Here is a 26,966-nt window from a genome sequence, read left to right as displayed (position 1 = left end):
CAGAAGGTCTCCACATCCGCTGCCTCAAGTTCCTGGATGTGTTACCCTGCTGCCCTGAAATTCCTGCCAAGGAAAATCAGTAGTATCACTGCTAAGAATCCTCCGGTCAACAATTTTCAGCAAACAATTTGCTGCCCTGCGTCCTGGAACATCGCTAATTGCTGTCCAGAAGTTCCAGACGTCCCACAGCAGCTGTCCAAGGTCTTCTTAAGCCCTATAGACACCGTCGATGATTACTTGAACCGTATTCTTCCCACCCTCGTGGACGTCATTGACGAGCAACTTCCGACAGACGATTGGATCATCAAAGGGCGTCTACCATCTTCCCCAAATCCGACTTCCTCCCCGGCGGCTAGCCCCCTCGGCATTACTTGTCTAATAGTGGCATCGTTGAGTTTGTGTGCCATCCTCTTCCGCTAACCAAGTGAATCCAAGAGTGAAAGTGAGGGACTTCGAGGTGAAGGATCTATATCTTAAGCCTTGGATTTTTGTTAAGAGCCATTTGCTTTATTACTTATTTATTGGATTAATTTTGTTTGTTTCATGTTGCTTCTAAATGTAATTGATTGACGTTGCTTAGTTCTTCCATGGAAAATTCTTACGATCTATCTTGGAACGCAATTGTTTAAAATTAGCAACGCAAGTTCACAAGTTATTAATATCTTAATTGCAATTCTTGTTTATCGCATAATGTATCACATCAGGTAGATTCAGTCCAAATCAAGGGAGAGTGCCATTCTCAAGTGATTTGGTCCGTTTCTTTAATGTTTACTTCATCTCAAAAGTTAATTTAATAATCGTTAAATATTAAGTTCCATCAGAAAAATATTCATTCTCTAGTGAATTTTGTATGCATCAAAGGTCTTATTTGTTGCCTTCAAATGATCCAAATTAAGAAACTATATGAAATCTATAGAAATATTTGTGAAACAATATTTCAATTTACTCTTCTTAAAATTTAGCCATGGAATATCTTCCATTAATCAAATTTCTTGAATTTCTTTAAGGATCCTACCAAAATAGGAAAGTTTTTGTGACAAAATAGAAAAGCCATTGAAGGCATATGCGGGTTATTTTGTGTAGCAGACAAGCAGCATGAATGGGAAGGTGACAACAATGGATTAATTGAAATGAAATAACAGTAAGGTAAAAGACAACAATTAATTGAGGTAGCAATATTTATCCAACAAGAATGGCAGTGCAACTTAGGGAACGATCAATTAAGGTGGCAAAAATAGGTAACTATTGGTTAACCAATAAAGCAAACACAAGGCAAACAATAGAACAACAGTTGGAAACACATATTAGTTACAACTCTTTTTACTTTAAGCCAATTGTTTCCCACTGACGATGCTAAAAAGTGTGAACAACCAGTTTATCTTGCTTGCTCAGCCATGTGTGATGGATAAATAAATTACTCGGGAGCTCAAAAAGATAAGAGGAGATGTTCGGACTGAGATACTGAGTGAGATGTGACAAATGAGTGTGTATAAAGAGGAAATGAAATGTTAAGTCAAACATGAGATTTAAGTGACTCAACAAAATTGTTTATGCTTAATATGAGATATTTCCTCAATACTTTTATGTTTAATATATTACAATCTTACAATAGCTCTCAACAAGGGAAGGAAATAAATGGTTGTTAAGATCGTCAGAGGTTGAAAAAGGGAAGAGGAGTTCAAAGTCTTATGAAGTTTGAAGAGGTTAGGATGCTTGGTGTAAAAAGTAGATCCTTTAGTAATCAGAGAACCAACTTAAATAGGCTTAACCCTTTTCAAATTAGGAGTCAAGTTGAGTAGAGAGTGCAAATACTAGGTGTAGAGGATGGAGCTCCATGCGTTGGTGGAGGTAGCCATGTGTCTAGCAATGGTTCAAGTAGGCAACTGAGCTGTGAACTTGACAAAGTGTTTAATGCTGTAACGGAAGAGAGCTCCGATGAGTGAGAGACTGACTTTAAGATGGTTATGACCATATCTAGAGGATTGCAAGAGGGTGTTTGCTTGGAAGGTAATCTAAGTGGAATTGTTTAGTGCTGGGACATTTCTTGGGGGACCTAAAAGTGTTTGCTGAATGACTAGGATTATTTAGCTTATGTTCCCTGCCTCCTGTTCAATTTGGAATAAAATGTGTTCGTTCACATCCAAGAGTTGAGATTATAATTTGGTCCACAGATGCTAGCAACTATAGTCATTTTTATGCCCTTCTATTATGAGGATATGTGGGTGTAAGTAGTTGTGTCATATGCTGCTGCACTTTTTTGTTAGGAGCCTAGAAGTCCACAAATACCTTGCTGAATTTTATGAATATTTTTTGGTGATGATAAATGGGTAACATGCTTTGATTGCTGACCCGTAGAAGAGCATATGAAAATTTTAGGTAGAGAGACTTTGTCTTGTTGAACTGCTACGTCTCATGCTTGGAGTTCTGTCTCAAAACCTTGTTCTTACCATTGAAACCATAATAAACACTTTGAATGTCTGATTACATTGCTGTCATCATGCTTTGTGTGTTAATTTTTGCTATTAGCTTGGCTGATTTTATTTGGTAATTTTGTGCAATATAGGTGGATACAGCAGGTTGGTTGCATAGATCTGGACAAGAAAAAGGCCCTTCTTCTTTGAGCATCGTGCAGACAAGAAAAAATCTCATGAGGGCTCACGTTGTAGCATTGATACTTGATGGAGAGGAGGTATGGTCACCTGTTTGTTTTTTTCTCAATGCAAACTTTGGTGTGAATGACTAAAATCAAGGCATATAGATAAGCTCACAACCTGACAAATTATTGTTTTTGGTGTTCTGTGAGTCTGAGCTGATAGTATACAAATATTTTTAATGTAGTTTAACAGGTTTTATGAGCAAAATAAAGATCAATAGGGAAGTGGTAGAATTGTTTTCTTGAAATAAGTACTTGGTAGGTCTTTCTACTGTAATGAAAGCTCAAAAAGAGTATAAGCGAAATAGTTTTAATGATAAGAAACAAATCATTTATGGAAGAACTAGATGTGGAGGGGAAAACATTTGCATCTTCATTGTTTGCCATTATGATAATATCTGATTGGAGCATGTACTGAAGAGAACACTAGTTGGCCTCCATATATGTTGTTAGATATTGTTTCCATATATGTTGTTAGTTATTGTCTCTAATTCTGTAAATTGATCATATTGGCACTATCAAATATTTAAATTATTTGTCATTTTATTTTTGTTGTTAGGATGACTAGGTTTGTAGTTCTATCTAGGGGTGTTAATTTCGGGTCATGGGTCGGGTTCGGGTCAAATCCAAAATTGACCGGCACTATTCGGGTCAACCCAAACCGACCCATTTTTGCAAACTGATCGATTTTTCAGACCCGAACCCGACCCGCTTCGGGACCGAGTCAACCCGACACGACCCGAATGACCCGGAACCATAAAAAAATTGCTAGTTTTCGAGTGAAAAAACTGGTCAAACTCTGCTTTTTGGATAAAAAACGAGTCAATCTCGGGTTTCCGGGTCAATTTCGGGTCAAAAGATTAACCTGAATTTGACCCGATTTTTGAAATGGGTCGAATTGTTGAACCCGAACACGACCCGTTTTGTTTCCGGGTTGACCCTAACCTGGAATTTTCGGGTCGGGTTTGAGTCAGATTTTCGGATCGTGTCAAATATTGACACCCCTAGTTCTATCCGTGCAATTTTAGCTTGGTGCCTTCCAGAGTATCATGCTACTACACCTTCCACCCACACACGTCTGCTACATTACATTTGAAATATAGCATACTAAAATGCCCGCACACACACTCTCCATTACATTTGAACTATAAGCACTAAAATGCAATTATCAAATTGATTAATAACCCTTCAACATCATATGAGTTTTTATACCCTTATTATCTAAATTAGCGAAGAAAAGAAATGATTATTTCATTTACATTGTTTTCAAACTGACCCTCGGCTATTTTTAAATGAACCATCTATCCGATTGTATTTTTTAGCTGTACTACATTTTGTAATAAATTTGTAAAATCCACCTTTTGTAGGCTACATCTCTTTCATGCTGATGTAACTTCCTTGTGATCTTGGCTTTACCTATAAATGGATTTCATTAAAATTTATTTTTTGAGGAAAGTTATGCCCTCCTCTCTGTAGCTTGCTTTTCATTAAAGCGGATGATGATTTTGCTTTCAGTTGCAATGGCCTTAGAGTAACCAATTTTTTTGATATTTAGGCTTCGTTTGAGACAGCTTTCTTACTGTTTTCTATGAAAGCAGCCGCAAAAAAAAAAAATAGTTGTCCCAAACAAAACCTCAATTGATTGCCAGTTTGCCACAAGGATGGTTTAGCAGCTCTTATTTTTCTATGTTTTGTATGTATGTTTCTAATTTAAACTTATATATTTTTTTGAGCCCATGTTACTCAAACAATCTTCGACACAACCTGCTATTCTTGGAACTTCTATTCCGGCATGTTCTCAATATGCCCTTATGTTTTATTTCATTCATGAAACTGATTCTGCTTTGAATTGAGCAACAGCAGTTATGTATTCTTTGTCCGCGGAAAATATATTTTTTATTTTTAAGTTGTTATTTTGGGATTTTTCTCACTTGATTGTATTATTTTCCAAGTCATGTGATTTAATGTCATGCCAAATCCACACCACCATCGTTTCATTAAAATAACTAATTGCACAGCTATAAGTAGCTCTTATTTAGGTCTACCTGCGGGTTAATTTACATAGCTATTGCTATAGGCCTACTGTATTATTTTGTTTTTACTGAAATTATACCAAAAAGTATTTGATTTATAATGTAATAGCCATAAAAGCATGTGATTCTTCACAGAATTTAGAAGTATTATGTAATACCCTGACTTGAGCGAGCCGCGTGAAGAAGTCGAAGAAGTTGAAAAAGACGAAGCTGTCAAAGGAACTTTCCGTCACGTATTGTGGAAACCGAAGGAAGGAAACTTAAGAAGACGAAGAGGGTTCAAATGGTTTGATGCCGTTTGGTCTTCTGGTCACGACCGGCTTCGTCCACTGAAGACGACGAAGGAGGAGTCGAAGAAGTCGATCGAAGCTCAATTGACGTGAATTGCGTTGCTTGGAAGCCGAAGGAGGCGTTGATGGAATCAAAAGAAAGTGCGTCGGATGGAGTGTTCGTTGCCGTTTGGAGTCAGAGGAAGCAGAGGATGCGATAACTTCCTTTAAATAGGGATTTAGGGAGATGAGAAAAGACAAGTTGAGAACAAGAACAAGGGAGGAGAAATCAAGGTTTTGCATGCAAGAGGATACAAAGGTGAGGGCTCGACCGATTGAAGATGCAAGTTGTTTATTTTATATGTGTATATTGGAATTTTATAAAATAAATTAATCTTGAGAATTTAATCATTAGATTAATATTTATATTAATATGTAGAGAGAGAAGTATGTGTGTAAATTTTAATATGATAGATTTAATTTAATTAAATTGTTATAAGCACTAAAATAAATTCTTTTGAAAAAAAATATAAAACTAACATTTTTTTTCTTTTTTTGGAATGGTCATATTGAATTGATTGATAGTTAGAATGATTATTCAACATATGCACTATATAAAGTTATTGAACGATAAATGAATGAAATAGTTATATAGAAATGCTTGTGACATATATGTTCATTTCACTCACTCCTGTGGGGGAAAAATCATTTGAGAAGCTACAACTGATGGAAAACAGCTGTGAGAGAAAGAAGAAGAATAAGGAAGGTATGTATATCATTTATTTTTATTATTTTTGTATAAAATCATTTCATAATTTTACTTAAGTAAAAAAGAAATGTTCAATTAAAGTTAGAAGAAAGAATTTAGGGGAGGAAGAAAGAGAAATTTGAAGGAAGAAGAAGAGAGCGTTCATTTTCTACAGCGAGGAACAAGTAAGATATTTACTTTAAATTTCTGATTAATTCATATAAGAAGTAGATGTAAAATTTTGGATTTATGTCACATGAATGAATCCAATTAATGGATGGTGAGCCTTGTTTTAAGTGAAAAGAGATGGATCGGGGTAAATGATTGAAGCAATTAATTTTAATTGATTTTAAAGTTTTTCGGAATGCAAATATGGAAAGTTAAAAGCTTTTGATAATTCCTCTATAATAGCCGATGCATTTAATATTACTTTTAAGGCTTTTAGTCAAATCATATTTATTGTGACATTGAATTTGTAGACGGTTTCTCAGTAATTAATGAAATTTAATGTTATTGGAACAGTGAGAATTTCATATGTGATCTAAGAGAAATATTGAAAGTATATTTCAGAGGATCAAAGATTTGAAAGGAAACTTAATAGGAAACTGAACATACAAAAATATTCAAAGTGGGGAAATTTCAATTGTTTTATAGCAATGTAAGAATTTTCTTTTATGTTATAACAATTTCGGTTAATTATTTGATTGTTACATGATTATAGTATTATATTGATTTGATGGTTATTATATGAATACATTATTTGAGAAGGATAAAAGAAATAGAAAGATGAAGTATTTGCTATATGGTTTTCTATAAAACATAGTAATAAATCTAAAGTATACAGTTAACTTGATATTGATTAAATTACAGATATTCTTACAAATTTAGATAATATGTGATAAAAAATGGAGTAAATTAAATGATGATTTAAATGAAAAATGAAAGTAATTAAAAGAAGATAAAAGGTATGTGCATGAAAAAAAATTACGGAAATTCCCCATCATATGGTACTGGCTCGGGAAGCAACGTACTCTAACTCGTGCATGTTAAAATGAAAAGGAAATGTTGTACCTTTATTGGTACAATTAGATGTTGCTCCTGTATTAATGGAAATGGAAATGGAGTCAAACTTATTAAAGAAATGTTAAGTGGAAATGGACAAATAAGATAGAATATGAAATGATTTATGTGAAATTATAAAACCTATAGTACATGAAAGAAGATGTATATGTTAATTATGTAAAGTTGAAGAAAAATATATGCTTATTTTATATGACTATTTTACATGATCAACTGTTGTATATTTAATGAGGATTACCCTCTGAGTTTATTTTACAAACTCATTCGATTTAACTAACATTTTCATGTAAGTCTCCTGATAAGTGAAAATGACTGAAAGAGAGGAGCATGTTTATAGAAGACGACGCTTAAATGAAAACTTGTAAAATGCGTTTATGTTTAAAAGCATATTCGATGTAATAGTAGTGTTAGTGGATCTTCAGTATTTGAGGAATATTAGTCATTTACTATTATGTGTAATTGTGAAAAATAGAAAAAAATTGTATTAACCGTCCGACTGTTCATTCCCGCCTTGTTAGTTTGAGTCTCCGGACCGGGTCTTGACAAAAGTGGTATCAGAGACAATTAGGATATGAATCATGCTGGAAGAGCTATTAGGTTGATTATTGAAGTTAAGAAAATTGATTTCAGTTTAAATTTTGAATTTGTAAAGATATCTTATTTTATTTCAGGACTCAGAATGATCCTGAAGAAGATGTCGAAAGGGCAGTGCCTAATGTTGTTGTTAACCTTGATGCATTGACACAAATGATGACAGTTATGACTCAATTGATTCATGACTCATGGAATCAACCATCAGGAAGTAGCAGTGGCAGTAGTATGACCATGGATAAGTACTTAAAGCTATTTCAGGATATGAGACCATCCTTATTTAAGGGAATATAGGGACCAATTGAGGAAGAGAACTGATTGCTAAGGATTGAGAAGATTTTTGAAGGAATGTTCTATCCAGAGGAGAGAAAAGTCTCATTGACGACTTTTGTACTTGATGGTGAAGCTTAAGTTAAATTTTAGGTAGATTTCAGCATCACTTTGATGTCACCCCATAAAGGGTTTCTAAAAAAAATGTGTTGAGATTTCCATCGCCTAGAAGAGCTTATCGACGATGTATGGGATACCATCATACCACAACCAAATGTGTCTCCCTTGCATCATGAAAGACTTGTATGGGTGGTGCACAAATCACCGAAATGAATGCATTTTGTACCCACGACACCAAGAAAAAACATGTATGCGTGTTTTATGCTAGTTCTCCATGTACTATAACATAAACTTCATGAGGAGCCTGTAATGTCCCTTATATCTTGCTCAGTGTTCAGAAGTATTTGTGTGGAGGTGAGAGCACCACAAAGAGAGAGGGAGGGAGGGAGGGAGAGAGGGTTTGGGTGGGAGTAAAGAAAAAGAATGGTAGGAGTCTTTCTTTTAAAATATTATATAGTAAGGAGGGTGGGGTTACATGGTCCCCCTACGTGCTTACATATAGCAAGTGTCAAGGCATGCCTGATAAGGGCGCTGACAGTTGATGGTGCCATCTATGTTAGTCTCTTGGTGGGTTCTTGATGATAATATACCTAATGTACTGAAAGATACTCTTGTGAAAAAATGATATTGATATATTGAGCAACGTACTTTATTTCTTGTAGTGGTATTGATACCAAACAATATTTCATTGGATGCATATACTTGTCCTAACTCTCTCTAGTTCTTCTACCTACTTGACTACTCCACTTGCCAAACACTTGCCAAACACAATTCAATCTAGAGCATGATTTTGTGGGATTATAAAATACATGATGTAAGTAAGATATATTCATAGTGAGATGCACAAAATTACCAAAATAGTAAAATACCAAAAGTTTAACTATGAAAATTGTCAAAATATTAACATGGACATCAAATAACTCCAACAAATCATACTATATTGACACATGTTATCCAATTGTTCCACAAATTTAATTAATATTAGAGACTTGCTAAACTAATCATCCTTGCGATCCAAGGATCATATGTCCGTTTGCTTGATTCTATGCATGATGGTTTAGAGAGAAAACTCTTAATCGGACTATAATATATGCTCGTAAGTCTGAAGATAATATGATGCAAGTAACTTTGACAAAAAAAAAGGAGAACACTAGGGAAAGTAGACCCGACTCAATTCAACACTTAGTAAGCCAACACCAAACAAACCTGAAAACAAACGAAAGTTAAACACAAGAAAATTAAAAATAAAAATTACCCTTAAAACAACCGGCTATTGGTCACCTCACATGCATCTAAATAGTAGGTAAAATGATTAGTGCTCAAGGACATGCAAACCAGTTGTCCACCACAACAACTTTTGGCCAACGTCCACTACAAACTCCTCCGGCAAATGCTAACAAACAGGCCAACCAACACCTTCAAAAGCTTTTGAAAAAAGATTCAAATGGGGTGGACACTTGTGGAGAGAAGAAATAGATAAGAAACCGGAGATGATATTATAGAGAGGAGAAGAAAAAAGGGAACATAGCTCGCAAGCTATCAAGAAGAAACCCTCATGTTTTAGTGTTTATCACTCCCAAAAATTCTCCAGATGCCACAAAGTAGCCCCAATATATAGGTGCAGAAAGGGAACCAAATAGCCAAACAACCGCCCACTCAAACCATAAGACAGAGGGAGTTAAAAGACCAGACAACATCCGCCTGAAGCAGCACACGAAGGGGCATGCGGGAAACAAGAACAGCCATCAAAGAGAACAGGCGCCAGGGTGGAGAATCAGGACATGCAGAGGAAACGAAGAGGCAAAAAGGGGAAATGAACCCGGGATGCACAAAAGCAGAAAAAGCGAGCTGAATAAAGGCTACTAAAGCCCAACAATCTACAGCCAACACATACCCGAATCAACCAAACCACAACCACGGAACTTGGGTCAAACCCAAGTCCGCCCAAATGTCATGGCACCAAAGAAACTAGCACACCAAAGGAATAGCATGCCCAAGAGCACAACCTACACATGATCATTGATGCCTTCCATCATAGGGTAAAAAAAACATAAAAAAATAAAATTCAAATTTCAATAAAGTTCAAAATAAAATTGAAATGAAGTTTGCATGCATCACAATCTCAATGAATATGCATATGAGCTTCGATTTGTTGGGGGGGAAAAAAGCATAAGTGCTTGTGAGTGTCGTTGTGGGCTAAACCAAGGAAAGAGTTTTATGTGATCTCTTACCAAAATCTCTAGATGATTGCCTCATTCTTCGAGAACTATATGCATGTTTTCCTATTGGTTATAGAGACATGCACGATCTAGTCCTGCCTTCATTTCGCCTTGGCTGCAACCTTCCAACTCTTCAGAGAAGAGTTTTTTTCGACTCGGGTGAATTTTGAAGTTAATCATGATCATTTGATTCTTCTCCAATTCAATCATTGCCATGTGTCTGTTTAGGTTTGTAGATATTTTAATTATGTAACAATGATACACTATTTATTGCCTTACAAGTCTAGTATGTATTGAAGATCCTTCTCTATATAAAAGGTACAATGAGACTATCAGAAACATTTAATGAATACTGAATATTGAAAATTTCTTTTGTTCAATCGCTTTCTTTGCGTCTCTTCTTCTTTTGTTCTTATCTCATCTCTTAGCTAAATCTTATTCCCTTCTCCTCATCATCCTGCCAGCTCAAAAGGATATCTTGACTTAGAACACTCCTCTGCTAAATAGACATCAGCATTCACTTTAGTTGTATCAACTATATCAAACGGGGATCCAATATAACATAAATATTGGGCTCTAAAAATAGCTTGCATGTTAACTCAATCTAATTTAGCATGCTGTGGAGGTTACCAAGTTTTTTCTTATACTTTAGCCTCTCATTGTCCTTTTAGTTTTCATCATCCTTTCTGTTTATAAAAAAAAATCTCTGGTGTGATATATCTCTTGCTATAATTATAATATTTCTTTGTTTTAGCATGCTGTATCTTTACATATAGTTACGGCAAAATTATAAATGTAGATTGCGAGAAAAAAGAGCAGTATGAAACATGATGAAGTGATTATAGCTCGTCAAGCAGTTGAAGAGGGCCGTGCTCTGGTTGTGATAGTGAACAAGATGGATCTTCTCAGAGGGAAACAAAATTCTGTCTTGTATGAGAAGGTTCTTAAAGTTGTACCTGAAGAGATCCAGACTCTAATTCCTCAGGTATGTTAGTTCTTAGGCATGGAATTCATTTGTTGAAGTTATATGGCTAGTTATATCTGCTTTTTTACTCGTAGCATGATATGTTCATACTTGTTTAGAGGTTAACTTACTGCTTGTCTACCTTAAGTTGTTTTGCTAGATGATTATCTTCTTTTTTTAATCATACATATTTTGTAAATACTACTCTGCTCTAATATTCTTTTGAGTTTTTACAGTTCTTTCATTTGCATAGCTCTATAATTTGTTTTTGTTTTTGGTCTGAACATGTACAACACATAATAGAAGATGATCGATATGAAGGTTTGATAAAATTCTCATGAAAGTATTAAAAGGAGAAGGAATAGATTAAAGGTAACATAGCTAAAAAATCATGCAAAAATATTTTTAAAAAATATAGTTTACAGCTTGCGGTACACTTTATAGAAATTAATGGATAATGAGGATTGATAAAGCCAACTCCAAGTAATTGGGATAATATCAAGGGAGCTGTGATGATGAGCAGTGGACTATTTTTAGGCTATGTTTATATAACTATGATTTTACATCTTTCGCCTTGGAATAAGTTTAAACTTGTGCTTTGAGAAGGAAATTTTTTTTTTCACAATTTAGCTATCGGATGCCGGGTCTCTTAATTCAAAATTATATTTAATGCTGGAGTTTAGTTGGTTTTAGTCGATTAAATTAGCGCCCCCCTCACTCATGCTAGGCTCCATGGGGTGCTTCCTGCCCTTCTACAAACAATGCAAGTGTGAAATGATGAGAAATATGGGTATATTGCACGTTGTTGTTGTCGTTGTTGTTTTTTTATTCCTTCTCTTTTTAGAAAATCACATTTATTAATGCTATATATATGAAAAAGCTAGCGGTAGATAAAATTAGAGAGAGTTGCCATAGATGGCTTCATCACATAAAATGTTGGTCTTCTGGTGACCCTATTAGGAGGGTAGATGTATTAGATTCAATCTATGTTAAAAAAGGTAGAGGTTGACCTAAAAATTTTTATTTAGAAAGTATTAAAATTGATAATTTTTTTATTAAATTTAAATGAGAAGTTGACTCTTGTTAGGATACAATGGAGAAAAAAGATTCATGTAGTCAACCTCGTATAGTGGGATAAAGGCTTGTTATTGTTGTTGCATTTATTAATGCTTAAATTTTTAAAAGAAAGCAAAATATGAAAAACATTTGGATACTTTTTCCTTCCATTTTTTAATTAAGAATTTAATGTTTTAAAAAAAACTGGATAAATCAGTGAAGTCATACAATAGCATCTAATTTAGTCTTATTACTTAAAAACAATAAAGAAACTATAATGCATTGTATTCATTTTTTTAATGATAACCTCATTTTTTATGTATAAAATTGCAAGAATAATATTTGGTTAAGTAAATTTGTTTGACCTTTTATTAACACCTATGTTGATATTATTGAATTCCAAATAATATATTTGGAATGCTGATGCGCCTTGGTATCAAAAATAGGAACAAACTCCAAGAGATTCAACAAAAAAACAAATTTTAATTGATAAAAAATCAAATACGAACATAGCAAGATACAATGATCATCTTTCAAAAGGAGGTCCTTCTCTCCCAAACCCTAGATGCCCCTAGGATCCCTCACACACAAAAAAAAAACTACAATACTCTCAAATCAAATTATGCATACAAAATATAACATAAATCATACTACTTATAGCAAACAATAAATAATAAATTCCAAAACAGCCCTCCCCCAATTTCCTCTCAAATCAACTCCCAAATCAACCCTCTTCAATTATGAAATATCTCCAAATTAATCTCCTCCAATTCGGCTTCCAAAGCAGCCATCTTTAATTAAGAAATATATCTTAATTAATCTCCTCCAATTTAGCCCCCAGATTAGTCTTTTTAATGAGGAAACATCTCCTAATTAATACCCTTCAAATCAGCCCCCAAATCAGTCTTCTATCCTTATTGATTTCCCTCTCCTATTTGAATTAAATAGGAGATATTTCCCTCCTTAATTACTCTCCTAACATAATAATTTATTGCTTTGTTGGGCCCCACAAGAGAGGCCGAAATCACCCTGGATTGGGTTTCAAGTTCTTCCCACTCCATCGCCTGCTAGTGGCCGGTGTAACCTCCCGTTGCCTGCAGCCGTAACAATACTTTCCCCCCAAAGATGCATATTATCCTCAATGTGGAAGGATGAGATGTTTTTCATGGCTTTCTTCAGTTGCTCAATTAGTGGCCTGTTAGACCGGTTCTTTGTGAACCGGTCCAGAACCAGCACCCGCTGTTCTCTTTGCGCTGTTCTCTCCGTTTTCTTCCAATTAGTGATAGGTTTGCTTGCGAACTCAAGTATTCCAAGCTATCCAATGATGGTGGTAAATCCAATGATCATGGTAGGAAAATGTTTGGGTTATGCTTACCTTGGGTTTGCTGGCTTTGGGGTTTACCTTGTCCTTTGGGCTGTTTGCTGGTTTCATGTGGGCCTTGGCTGTTTTCGGTTTGAACTTTGGTTGTTGAAATTCTAGTGGTGCCAGCTCATTATTATCAAGTGGAGGTGTAGCTCATTATGAGCTGATGTTTAGTTATGAAATTTTATGATAGGGAGCTAGAGTTGGTGAGTGGAACTTATTCTTTCATATTCTATTTGAATTGGGGCTGCTGCAGTTTTTCTCTGGATTCCTCTCCCACGGCTTGCTGTTCCTGCTGTGTCCCCTCGGTTTTCTGTCTCCTTTACTGCCGTGACTTCCCCCTTTTCTCCCGTGAAATGTGTAGTTGCTGGACCCGATATTTGGCTCCTGGTTTCCTGTGCTGGAGTCGTGGCTTTCCTTATGAACTGCTGTGCCGTTTGGGATTTCTATACAAAAGCTACTGGGTTCCGTGAATTTACCTGGTTCCGTGGCCTTTTTCCTTCTCCGCTTTGCTGTGCCTCTTGGGATTTCAGCAATGTGACTTTTGGCCTTTCATTTATATTATTTTTATATGGGGATTTGAAGGGTTTTTAGGCTGTTAAGTTTCCCCTCTATTGCCTATATATATGAGATGCTTTGAGATGAAATGGTTGGTGAATATTGAGATCAAATTGCTATAACCTGCGGGTTCTTCTTGGAAAAGCTTGAGAGCTTTGTCCATTTCCCTCTTCTACCTCTTGGAAGGCTTGCTTGCGAGCTTCTCCACCCTTCGTCTGGGCTTCTAACCTCTTTCTTCTCTACGCAAGTTCCACTCCACCTGTATCTTTCTTCTGGTTCCGTTGGTAAAGTTTGTTGGCTGTTTTGGTGAAGTTGTTGGCTGTTTTGGTGGCATTTGCTGGAGGAGTTTGGTAGGACATTGGAACCCCTTTGCAATGGTGGACCCTTGGTTTGCATATCTAAACCTTATTTTAATATATATATTCCTACAATCGGTGCATGTGAGGAGTCCTCTTGTAGGATGTTCTGAGGATAGCATTTTTTTTTTTAATTTTTCTTTTTTTCTTTTGCTATCTTTCTTTTGTTGGGTTTGTTGGGTGATTGGCTCTTGTCTAATCTGAATTTCAATTGTTTTATCTAGTCTATTTTGTTCTTTAAGTGGTGTCTTAAATTTCTAAAAGTAAGTCTTGATTCTCTTTGTCGTTCTCTCTTTGTGCTTTGCTTTAAGTTGCTTACATCAATTAGTGGCCTGTTAGACCGGTTCTTTGTGAACCGGTCCAGAACCAGCACTCGCTGGTCTGTAGGAGGCAGAGACTTCCGCCTCCTTTGCTTGGCTTGCCTAATGGGGCGGGCCCCACTATTCCAATGGATTGAAAATTCAAACGGAGTGGGGAGATTAGGATTTGGGAGGGAAATTAAAATAGGAAAGATCTTGTATTAAAGGGGAGGAGGGAATTAGGGAGTTTTCATGTTTTGATTAATTGGGAATTAGGGTTTCTTGGTGCTTGGGCTCTAGACTCTCTTGTCTAGAGATTTGGGAGAGACGATCCTCCTCTCGAACTGGGGATCACTTGCATCTTGCTTTCGTGTGTGTTTTGCTTTATTTCTTTGATTGCAAACTATTGTTTTGGGGCTGATTTCGCCCATATTTTGCGTTGTTCTCTCCGTTTTCTTCCAATTAGTGATAGGTTTGCTTGCGAACTCAAGTATTCCCTTAGGGTTACTTGCGAACTCAAGTATTTCCTATCAAATTGGTATCAGAGCAAGTCTCGGGACCGGTGGAGGGCTGATTTCAACGAATTCCAGCAGCATTTCTTCACTTCAAATAGGAAGAAGTTGCTGATTTTTACTCCAAAATCATATTTTTTGTGAATCTACAAACGCCAGATTGTGATGGCGGCCAAAAAAGTGGATGCCTTGGAAGAAAGACTTGAAGGGGAGATGAATCAAATCAAAATGTCAGTGGAGGAAAGGATCTCTTCCATGGAGGGACAAGTCGCCGACCTCCGAGATATGATGAAGAAAATGTTAGAGATTCAAAATCAAACAGCGGCTTCAGTGGCAAAAGGGATAGAAGGAAAGAGTAAGAATTCTGAAATCTGTAGGGAGGAAGATGAGTTGGAGATCGTGGAAGGAGAAGGAAGAAGACCCCATCTGGAGTCTTTCTAGGGGGAAGAAAGAGGAGGATACGTGAAACGCCATGAGGGATACTACGACCACCGAGGTGCTGATTTTGAAGAAAGAAAGGGGGATTTTGAAGGGGGTTGGGGCTATGGTAGAGCAAGGGAAGACTGGGAAACCTGGGGCGCACCCAGCACTTGGGAGAGGGGAAACTATAAAAGAATCAAGGGAAATGGTGGTGACCAGAAGGTGAGGAAGTTGAAGATGTCCATCTTCGAATGAGAAGATGTATATGGATGGATTTACAAGGTAGAGCGGTATTTTGCCGTCAATGGGTTGACGGAGGAGGAGAAGCTGACAGCAGCGGGATTGTGCTTGGAAGGGAAAGGCCTATCGTGGTTTTAGTGGAGAGACCAACAGAGGTCGATCAGGAATTGGAGGGTATTTAAAGACTGCATAATAGAGCGTTTCCACACATATCGGGGAGGAGACTTCTATGAGTAGTTCTTTGCTTTGACACATGAGGGATCAGTAGCAGATTACCGGGAGCAGTTTGAGCACCTAGCTAGCAAGGTGGAGCGACTCTCAGATATAGTGTTGGAGGGGAATTTCATGAAGGGGTTGAAGGCTGAGATCCGAGCAGCAGTGAAGGTGTTGATGCCCCACGACTTAGAGGAGGCCATGAAGTTGGCCCAACTAGTGGAAAAACAGCTAAATTTAGAGAAGGGAGCTAGGAGTAGCAGCACTAGGGGCATGCACAGGATGATGACTACTCATCTCGTACCTAAAGGCCCTGCAACAAGAGGAAATCGAGAGGCTACTACCAAGGAGAAGACAGGAGGAGAAAATGGAGGAAACTTCAAGCGGCTGATAGAGAAAGAGATGCATGAGAAGAGGGCTAAGGGGTTGTGCTTCCGATGTGATGAAAAGTACAGACCAGGACATCGGTGCAAGAACCGAACTCTTCGGGTTCTCACCGTCTACGATGACAAGGAAACTGAGGAGGAGACAGAGGAGGAGATGAATGAGAAGCTACACTTGGATCTGGCTGAAGTCTATCTGAACTCAGTGGTAGGGTTCACTACGAATCACACTATGAAAGTGCAGGGAGAGATAGCGGACCGGGAGGTTGTGGTGCTGATTGATAGTGGGGCTACTCACAATTTCATTTCCACCTAGGACGTCGACCAACTAGGAGTGAGATTGGTGGACACCGGCTGTTATGGGGTGATGATGTGCACGAGGAAGGTGGAGAAAGACCAGGGGATTTGTAGAGGAGTGCGACTGATGATCCAGGGGATACAAGTGAGGGAGTACTTTCTTCCACTAGAGCTTGGGAGCACGGACGTCATCCTGGGGATAAAATGGTTGCAAACTTTGGGTGACACCAAAGTGAATTGGGGAGCATTCATGATGGAGTTGATGGTGGATGGAAGGAAGGTAGTGATTAAGGGGGATGCGGGGCTTTCCAAATCCCTGGTTCGATTACAACGATGGTGAGAGATATCCAATTGGCAGGCAGAGGGTATTTGGTGGAGTTGCATAGTTTGGAGGGAGCAAGATTAGAGGAGGGAGGAGACGTACCCCTCTCCATTCAGCCGTTGATTCAACAGTTCCAAGAGGTGTTTCGGCCACCTCAGGGATTGCCACCGCAGAGGGAGCAGGAGCATGCCATAGTGTTGAAAGAGGGAGTGTCGCCCATCAGTGTCCGACCTTATCGTTACCCTTAATTCCATAAGGATGAAATGGAAAGGTTGATTAGAGAGATGCTGGAGGCAGAGATCATCAGACCAAGCATTAGCCCCTTTTCTAGCCCTTTTCTGTTGGTGAAAAAGAAGGATGGTAGCTGGCATTTTTGTGTGGACTACAGAGCACTCAACAAAAAAACTGTACCTGACAAGTTTCTTATACCAGCCATTGATGAGCTGCTAGATGAATTGAGTGGGATCGTGATCTTCAGCAAGATAGACTTGAAATCGGGTTACCATCAGATTCGAATGAAGAAGGAAAATGTACCCAAAATGGCCTTCAGAACTCATGAAGGATATTATGAGTTCCTTGTGATGCCATTTGGCCTCACCAATGCTCCAGCTACTTTCCAGGACCTTAGGCCCTTATGAATAAGGTTTTCAAACCTTATCTCTTACGATTTGTAATGGTATTCTTTGACGACATCCTAGTCTACAGCATGACAGAAGAGGAACACTAGGAGCATTTTAAGAGGGTGTTAGAGGTACTGCAGGAGCACCAACTGAGGGCTAATTTGAAGAAATGCTGCTTTGCACAAGCCAGTGTAGAGTACTTGGGCCATGTGGTGTCAAAAGAGGGAGTTGCAGCAGATCAGTTCAAAATTGAAGCAATGATAAGATGGCCAGCGCCAAAAAATATGAAGGAATTAAGGGGATTCCTAGGACTGACAGGTTACTACAGGAGGTTCATGAAGGGGTATAGCTCCATAGCATGGTCACTCACTGAACAGTTGAAGAAGGACAGGTTCCTATGGGGGGAGGCGACCACATCAGCATTTGAGAGCTTGAAGAAGGCGATGACTACAGTGTCAATCCTAGCCTTGCCAGATTTCACTCAGATCTTCATTGTGGAGACGGACGCTTTCAGATACGGGCTGGGTGCAGTACTGATGCAGAGTCATAGACCCGTTGCTTATTTCAGCCAGGTGTTGACTGCTAAAGCTCGACTGAATCAATTTACGAGAGAGAATTAATGGCCATCATCTTGACCATCCAGAAGTGGCGGCCCTACCTGCTTGGGAGACATTTCATTATCAGGACAGATCAGCGAAGCCTGAAATACCTGCTAGAACAGTGGATGGTGACGGAAGAGCATCAAAGGTGGTTGTCCAAGTTGCTAGGGTACGATTTTGAGATTCAGTATAAATCAGGGGTGGAGAACAAGGCAGCGGACGCTTTGTCCAGATGTATGGGGGAGCTGCAGACAGCGACACTATCCGTTGCTTTGAAGCTTGACTGGGAGGCTATCAGGGAAGAAAGCGCTAGAGATGAAGAGTTGGGAAGGATCGGGTCAGATTTGCTGAAAGAGGAGGGTAGCCATCCAGGTTACTCCTTAGAGGTAGACAGACTGTTGTACCAGGGAAGATTTGTTTATGCCCCGTACCTCGATCCACATCCCAAATTTACTCCAGGAATTTCGTGGAAGCGCAGTTGGGGGCCATTCAGGAGTACAGAAGACCTACAAGAGACTAGCGGTCGAGCTTTACTGGAAGGGAATGCATAGATGTAGAGGAGATGGTGGCAAGGTGTGGGATCTGTCAGAGGAACAAATATTTGGCTATGTCACCAGGGGGATTACTATAGTCGTTGGTGCTACCGGGACGAGTATGGGAGGAAATATCCATGGATTTCATAGATGGGCTGCCCCGTTCAGAAGGCTTCACAGTGATCTTGGTAGTGGTGGATAGATTGAGAAAGTATGCTCATTTCATCCCCCTCCGACATACTTACACTGCGGTGATAGTGGTTTCAACTTTCATTAGAGAGGTGGTCAGATTGCATGGCGTACTAGAGGCGATTGTGTCAGACAGAGATAAGGTGTTCCTCAATCATTTTTGGAGAGAATTGTTCAGGTTATAGGGGACAGTTCTGAAGAGGAGCACCGCTTATCCCACAAACAGATGGTCAAATGGAGGTGGTCAATAGAAGCGTGGAGACCTACTTGAGATGTTTTGTGTCAGAGACACCCAAGCTTTTGGCCAAGTGGCTGTCTTGGGCGGAATATTGGTACAACTCCTCTTTTCACTCGGCTTCACAGATGACTCCATTCAAGGTGTTGTTTGGAAGGGACCCCCCTCACTTGGTGCACTTTGAGAGTAGCAGTACTCCAGTTTCTTCAGTGGAGTACTTGGAGGAGAGGGATCGAGTGCTAGAGGAGTTGAAGAGGCATTTACTGAGAACTCATCAAATTATGAAGAAACAAGCGGATGGGCATAGAAAGGACATCCAGTTTGAAGTGGGAGAGAATGCGTTTTTGAAGCTCCGACCTTATAGACAGAAGACAGTCGCCAACGGGAGAAATGAAAAGCTGGCTCCAAGGTATTTTGTGTCTTATAAAGTGTTGGAGAATATTGGGGCAGTAGCATATCGATTGAAATTACCCCCAGGGGTGACTATACATCTGGTTTTTCATGTCTCACAGTTGAGGAAGGCCATTGGTGACTACACAGCCAACCCCGAGCTACCGACAACACTTACTGAGGATTTAGAGGTGGTTCTGGAACCCTTGGAGCTGGAAGGGGTTCGTCAGAACGAAGATGAAACTAAGGAATTGCTGATCAAGTGGAAGAACCTCCCGGATTACGAGGCCACGTGGGAGCCATACGAGAGGATGAAACAACAATTTCCTTGTTTTCACCTTGAGGATAAGGTGATTTTTTGGGAGGACGGTATTGTTAGACCGGTTCTTTGTGAACCAGTCCAGAACCAGCACCCGTTGGTCTATAGGAGGCGGAGACTTCCGTCTCCTTTTGCTTGGCTTGCCTAATGGGGCGGGCCCCACTATTTTCAATGGATTGAAAGTTCAAACGGATTGGGGAGATTAGGATTTTGGAGGGAAATTAAAATAGGAAAGATCTTTTATTAAAGAGGGAATTAGGGAGTTTTCATGTTTTGATTAATTGGGAATTAGGGTTTCTTAGTGCTTGAGCTCTAGACTCTCTTGTCTAGAGATTTGGGAGAGACAATCCTCCTCTCAAATTGGGGATCACTTGTATCTTGCTTTCGTGTGTGTTTTGCTTTATTTCTTTGATTGCAAACTATCGTTTTGGGGCTGATTTCGCTCAGATTTTGTGCTATTCTCGTTGTTTTCTTCCAATTAGTGATAGGTTTGCTAGCGAACTCAAGTATTCCCTTAGGGTTACTTGCGAACTCAAGTATTTCCTAATGCTCTAGTCTAGTGGAACCATGCTAAAGCTTTTTCCTCCAAACATAGCCCTGCAATTGTAAACCTCTCCTCATCATTCAACCCATTCACCATGAGATACATTTTCCTCCGATACACCCACCCATAGGCATCATCTCCTTTAAATATTGTCATCCTCAACTTCCTCACCCTAGGATCGCTACCACCACAATAGCTTCTCCTCCTATAGTGTAACAGTTGTCGTGATCCCTCCATGTTTCCCCCCGTGTATTGAGGGTGGGACTCCCACCTTTCTTTCATATGTTCTTACATGACACGATCCCATGGTTCAGCTTGATCCCCTCCATCTCCGGTCTTCCACTCCCCTTGACCAAAATGCCTCCCATATGTCGACCACTCCACCACCTCCACCGCACAATTTCCTCATTGTTGCCTCCTCTTCTGTAAACCTTGATCCACCCTTTATTGGATCCTAGGAGGAGGCTTTTGATGGACAAAACTCTCCTCGTTGAATCTCTTATGTCCGATCTCTTTTCTCTTAAATTCGGCCAAGGGAATCCCGGTCAAATCTTGGTTAGGGTTAGTAATTGGAACAATCGGTAAGTTTTGGATTGCATCTTCTTGAGTTTCCTTAACATCTTTTCTATGCTCCCAAATCGGTTCTCCATCTAATTCTCCATAGTTAAAAACCTCTCCTCCACGTCGGATTTGAATTGCTTTATTTTTCCTTTCAATGCATCCATTTTCTGTGCTACCATCTCTCCAAAAATCCCGCTTTGATATCAAGTTGATGCATCTTGATATAAAAACAACAACAAATTCTAAGAGATTCAACACAAAAATGGATTTATATTGATAGAAAACCAAATAAGAACAAGCAAGATATGATGGTCCTCTTTCAAGAGGACCTTCTCTCCCAAATCCTAGACGCCTCTAGGATCCCTCACAAAAAAGAGCATTATATTAACTCTCACATCAAATTCTCCATACAAAACATAACATAAATCCTACTACTTATAGCAAACAATAAATAATAAATTTCAAAATAGCCCTCCAATTCCCTCTTAAATCAACCCCTAATCAACCACAAAATCAACCTTCTTAATTAGGAAATATCTCTAAATTAATCTACTCCAATGCAACCCCCAAATCTGCTCTCTTTAATTAGGAAATATCTCCTTTTTAATCTCCTCCAATTCAGCCCTCAAATCAGCTCTCAAATCTGCCCTTTTTAATTATGAAATATCTCCTAATTAATCCCCTTCAAATCAGTCACAGATTCAGACTTCTTTCTTTATTGATTTCCATCTCCTGTTTGAATTAAAATAGGAGATCTTTCCCTTCCCTCCTTAATTACTCTTCTAACACAATAATTTATTGCTTTGATGGCCCCACAAGAGGCTGAAATCTCCTTGGATTTGGTTTTAGGTTCTGCCCCCTCCACCTCCTGTTGGGCCGGCTGGTCCAGCCTCCTTTGGCTTGCAGCCAACAAATGCTTTGAGTAATTCATTATTGGTAGTTACTTAAATAGCATTAGCACATTAATAAACATTTAGTATTTAGCGATAAATGTGATCTAGTTTGCTTTCTTTGTCTGAAACTCATCCTCTATATAATGGGTTACAAAGGTGAAAAAAGTGGTAAAAATTAACACATCCTAGCAAGAAAATCATATTACAACATGTTCTAATTTGAAAAACTACTACATGCAATACATAGAATCCCACTGAATTATCTAATAGACAACCCACCACCTGCTGCCTTATATGTTGAAACCGTAGCTGCCATCCTACAATTCTTGACATCCAGGGAAGCCCACCAGCTGCTGCCATCCAGGGAAGCCTGCCAACACATGTCAGATTTCTTGTAGCCATAAACTAGCTCTGATAGGGAAGAGAGCCAAAACAATGGAAATCTTGATTGCTCTCCTTGTAAAAAGTTCGGCTTCTATATACAGTGGGTTATAAAGATGAAAAATTTGGATGAAATAAACACATCCTAGCAAGAAAGTGATTCTAATTTGAAAAAATACTAAATGCAATACATAGAATCCCCAGAAATTAGCCAATAGATGACCCATCGCCTGCTGGCTTCCCTAAATGTTGAAAACGCAGCTGCCATCCAACCATTCAAAAAATTCCTGTCATCCAGTGATGCCCGTCAAGACAGATGCTAGTTTTTCTTGTATAGTATGAGCCAAATGAAATTTATTCCTTTCCAATTTCTAAGGAAAAACAACAATAGGTTTCCAACAATTTACATTTTTTTAATAAATTAAAATTAGGAAATTTTGGGATAATGCTAAAGCTCGTACAAATGTCGGTTTGGATCATATGTAGCAAAATCCATTGCAATAATAGAAATGCTTATATCCATTCTTAGAATTAAATTTAAATATATAATTTTTAACATTTAAAGAATTACAGATTATATCATTATATTCATCAGCATCATTCCAGTTCTTTGACTTTGCTTTTATGAATTCATATTTTTGATTTATTCCTCATGGGCGCTTGTTGAGGTGTTAAACTTATTCATTACAAATCATTCTGAATAACTTCCATCAATGTTATTTTATGCTTACCTCTTCTTCTTAAACCTGCAACACTAATTTTATGTATTCATATACTGGTTGCATTTCTTACCTTTCTTCGTCATATTAAATCTACGCAAATTTATTTTCAATGACCTTATCTTTAACAAATGTCACTTTAATCATTTTTTTAATATTATCTTTCCTTAATTTATCCTTAATAGTTTTTACAAACATTATCTTAACATTCTCATTTTTTGCCACACAAACTTAGTTATCAACCTTTTTTTTTTCTTTCTAACACTTGGATCTGGACAATCTCCATAATATATTATTTTCATATAATATTTTGGAGTCACTTTTCCATTTTAACCGCCTAATTATAACTTAGATGTTATATCTTTTTTCTCCTTTTCCCATAGGAATCACTAACCACAAATTTCTACTTTAGAGGTACGGAGCACTACTATTAGCCTATTTGTCCAATGCTTACTTTAAATGTTATATTTTCATTTAAATAAATAAATTTGGAATACTTGAACCTATTTCACTTCAGTATAACTTTGCTTTCTTATAATAATAATTGATAATAATATCACATAATTAAAATTGCATATCATATGCTTAGTTTTTGTTTGACCAATTCTAACTTCTCAATCTTCTAAACATTTTCTCAACCTTTTTTTAAATTCTTTCATTAGATTTCTCATAAATTAGAATTATCTAATATGCAAAAAACATGCACTAAATCATCTCATTTTGAATTTTCATAAGATTGAATGTTGTCTATTGTCTTGACAGATTTATTTTCTATATGCAGATTACTGGAATTCCTGTCTTATTTATTTCGGCACTAGAAGGAAGGGGACGAATAGAAGTTATGCGCCAGGTTGTTGATGTGTATCAAAAGTGGTGCTCAAGATTGTCAACTGCTCGCCTTAATCGTTGGTTAAGGAAGGTATAGTTTTTATGCAAAATCATATTAGCTAATATTCTTGTTACTTTTGACTTGGTTATTTTTGTTCGTAAATTTCACGTATAAATATAATTTTCTATTGGGCAGTTGATACCCCTAAATTATATTTGAGAAATTAAAATTTTATATATTTTTTTGCAAATTCTCTCAAAATTTTTGTTTTTCCTTGTAGTACTAACAATAAGTTTATATCACATTACTTAGTATGTGATTTTTCCCTTCAATATATACTAGAAATAATTTCGTTTAAATTTCTCTCGATGCATACCAAAAGTGGTGTTCAAGATGGTCAGCTACATGTCTTAACCGTGGTTGAGGTAGGTAGAGTTTTCATGGGAAATCGAATTAGCTAATGTTCTTGTTACTTCTGAATTAGTTATTTTTGTTCGTAAATTCCATTTGCAACAATAATTTTTGAGTGTGTAGTTGATACTCCTAAATTATATCTGAGAAATTATTATTTTATATATTTTTATGCAAATTCCCTTATTATTATGACATATATTCAAGCTTTGATGCAATATTTTTTATTTTTTCTTTATAGTACTGACAATAAGTTTATTTCACATTACCCTTTATATGTGATGTTACCCTTCAATATATACTTGAAATATTTGCTTTTAAATTTCTCTTGTTTACAAATGTTTAAACTTTGCGCATAATGTATTTCCCTCGTTGCATCCCTTCTGTATTTGAAATTTGATACAAAGAGCTATTGACCTTGATGCATACTTCACAACCCAATTTGATTGAACATGATGAAAATGTTGGATAACAGACGTAATATCACATTCTTCTAGTTCAAAATGCCTTGAATGTATCAATTAGCTTAATTTATTTTCTTATATTAAAAAAAAGAAATAAAGTTCAATCAAATTAGAACTTTTTGTTATAATCATAACCATATGCTAAATAATTATAAAAGGAAATAGTAATGTTTAGTTAATTAAAGTTGAGATAACAAAAATATAATATTTTTAATTAAGAATGATGTGTAGGCAAGGAGTTCGCATTGGGATTAATAAATGACAAACTCAATATTTTCTAAAAGTATATAGTAAGAAGAGTGCATATATTACGGAGAAGTGATAGTCATGCCTTTAAAGGATCTGTATTTGTTCAGCATAAACATCTTTGTTGGAGGGTCTATTATGCAGTAAAAGAAGAAGAGATCAAAGCTGAAGATGAAAGTGAACATTTTTATGAAGTTAATCCTCCAAGTGATCAAGACATAGAAGCTGAACCTGCATCTAAAGAATATAAGGATGATGGGTAGGTTGTTACGATGGATGAATTGAAAAAAAGAAACTTAAGAGTCCCCTTATTCTTATCAATTTGAGGGTCTTCATTAGAATCAATATTATAGTTCATTGACTTCTCTTCAGCTCATACTTAAAAATAAGGAAATGAATTTTCAATAATAAGAGAGACGTTAGAGAAGAAGCGGCAGAAGTGCAGCAACGATGATGATGCATCTGGATCGAGTGTGGGTGTGACGGTGCTTCAACGCGCGACTGAGAGTTTGAGGTCGTCATGTAGGTCTTCTCATGCTTTGTTTGATTCCAGTGTACTATGAAGGTCTAATTATATCTATAAATTTAGAAATTAAAATTTTAAAATTACTTAAACCTTAATTTTCGAGGCTTATTCCTTTTCAAAATTGCATTAAAAATATGCTAAGACATACCTTGAGGTGCGTCTCACACCAATTGTGGTCTAAGCCTCATCCGACAAGTATAGATGTACGCCTTGTTGTATTATTTTTTTAATTGTGTTGAGGAGAAATTTCAGGCAGACCTTTAATTATGGTCTTACATAAATATAACTTGTTGGTGTGCGACTGTCTGAAGGAACCCCACGGAATTCAAACCATTGTTAAGTCTGAGCAGATCCATCCATGTCATGGTAGTATGTACATCCTAGTCTCTAAAGGAACCGAGGCTACTTGACTGACATCAATCATGCCAGGAATGGGAGGCAATCCATCATATGTAGTAGCCTAGGAAAATTCAAAACTGATATTCTTCTTAAATAACGGAGTGGCCAAAATGAGAACACAAGCATTTGGCCTGCATGCTAATACAATATTCGGCAACTCGGAGTTATGGCCTTTTATAAAGCATTGTACATCTACTCGACGATTGGTACTATTGACTATATCAGCCTTTGTCGTGTTATCTGGTATGCCACCTATATCGAGTCGATGAGCCAAGGAGAATCGATCTGCTACAAAATGAGGAGCAAAGAAGATGCACTCATTCCTGATCCAAGGTTGATGTTGCTTGTGAGAACTGCATAGTAATGGGGCGATCTCTCTTTGAAAAGCAAGTGGTTAAGCAGCCAAATGCCCTTCAATGTGGATGTGAACTGAGTATAAATGTAATGTCATGATAGGATCATATGCTATGTATCAAGTGAAGTGACTTCTGTGACAAACCTGAGAACCTTATGCACTTGTTGAGAACTATAGGTGCTCGCCATGTGAAATAAGACTAGCTGCTAATAGGTTGTTGGATCGAATAGATCTTTCTCTGATAGGAGATTAAAATTGCATAACCATGTCACTTAGAAGCCCGCCAAGAACAAATTCTTTCCATCATCTGATTGAATGACTCCATGCTATTGTTTCTCTGAGGTTCTGCTACATTTGGTAGCTCCCTTCCTTCCTCCATATTAATGCCATCAGTGGCATTCTGCTCAGGATCCATACTCCTGAGATAAAACACATCAATCATAAGGCGCATAATTCATAAAATTACACTTCCTATATATTCTAAGACTCAATCAATTATCCTATAGGCTCTTTCATTGATCAGTATTAAACCTTTGCTCTGATACCACTCTTGTCACGACCCGGCCCGGCTAGCCCGATTATATCGGGGCGGGAACAGACGATCGTACGGAAGAGCATAATTACATAACATAATTTTATTTAAAACTTAAGGTTAGAACATACATATCATCCCAAAATACATGAAAGAGCCACTAATAAACTTCAAACTGAATTGTTATAAAGTGATCAACTGTCTCATAACCAATAAAACTTTCTAATTCATCATCACAACATAAACTTTCACAAT

At 37.5% G+C, this 26,966-nt stretch overlaps 1 protein-coding gene across 2 annotated transcripts in view; it reads left to right on the top strand.

Moving 5' to 3' along the window:
- LOC110105933 (GTPase Der) overlaps nt 1–23,874 on the top strand; it is a 67,243-nt gene extending 43,369 nt beyond the window's left edge. Inside the window, exons 5-7 of one of the 2 annotated variants that reach the window (XR_003701410.1) lie at nt 2,564–2,689; nt 4,822–5,274; nt 10,783–10,909. Coding sequence is in view for 1 of the 2 variants with exons in the window: in XM_020835624.2 (XP_020691283.2) it covers nt 2,564–2,689; nt 10,783–10,968; nt 23,731–23,874 (456 nt within the window). In the remaining variant the exon portion in view is untranslated. Of the gene's footprint in view, nt 1–2,563; nt 2,690–4,821; nt 5,275–10,782; nt 10,969–23,730 lie in introns of those variants that run through there. The other variant, XM_020835624.2, reaches the window with a different exon arrangement.
- The last annotated feature ends 3,092 nt before the right edge of the window (nt 23,875–26,966 follow it).

This window comes from Dendrobium catenatum, unplaced genomic scaffold, assembly GCF_001605985.2.
Source record: "Dendrobium catenatum unplaced genomic scaffold, ASM160598v2 fragScaff_scaffold_783, whole genome shotgun sequence".
NCBI lineage: Eukaryota > Viridiplantae > Streptophyta > Magnoliopsida > Asparagales > Orchidaceae > Dendrobium > Dendrobium catenatum.
The sequence above is the reverse complement of the archived record's forward strand: the minus strand, read 5'-3'. Positions and strand labels throughout refer to the sequence as shown.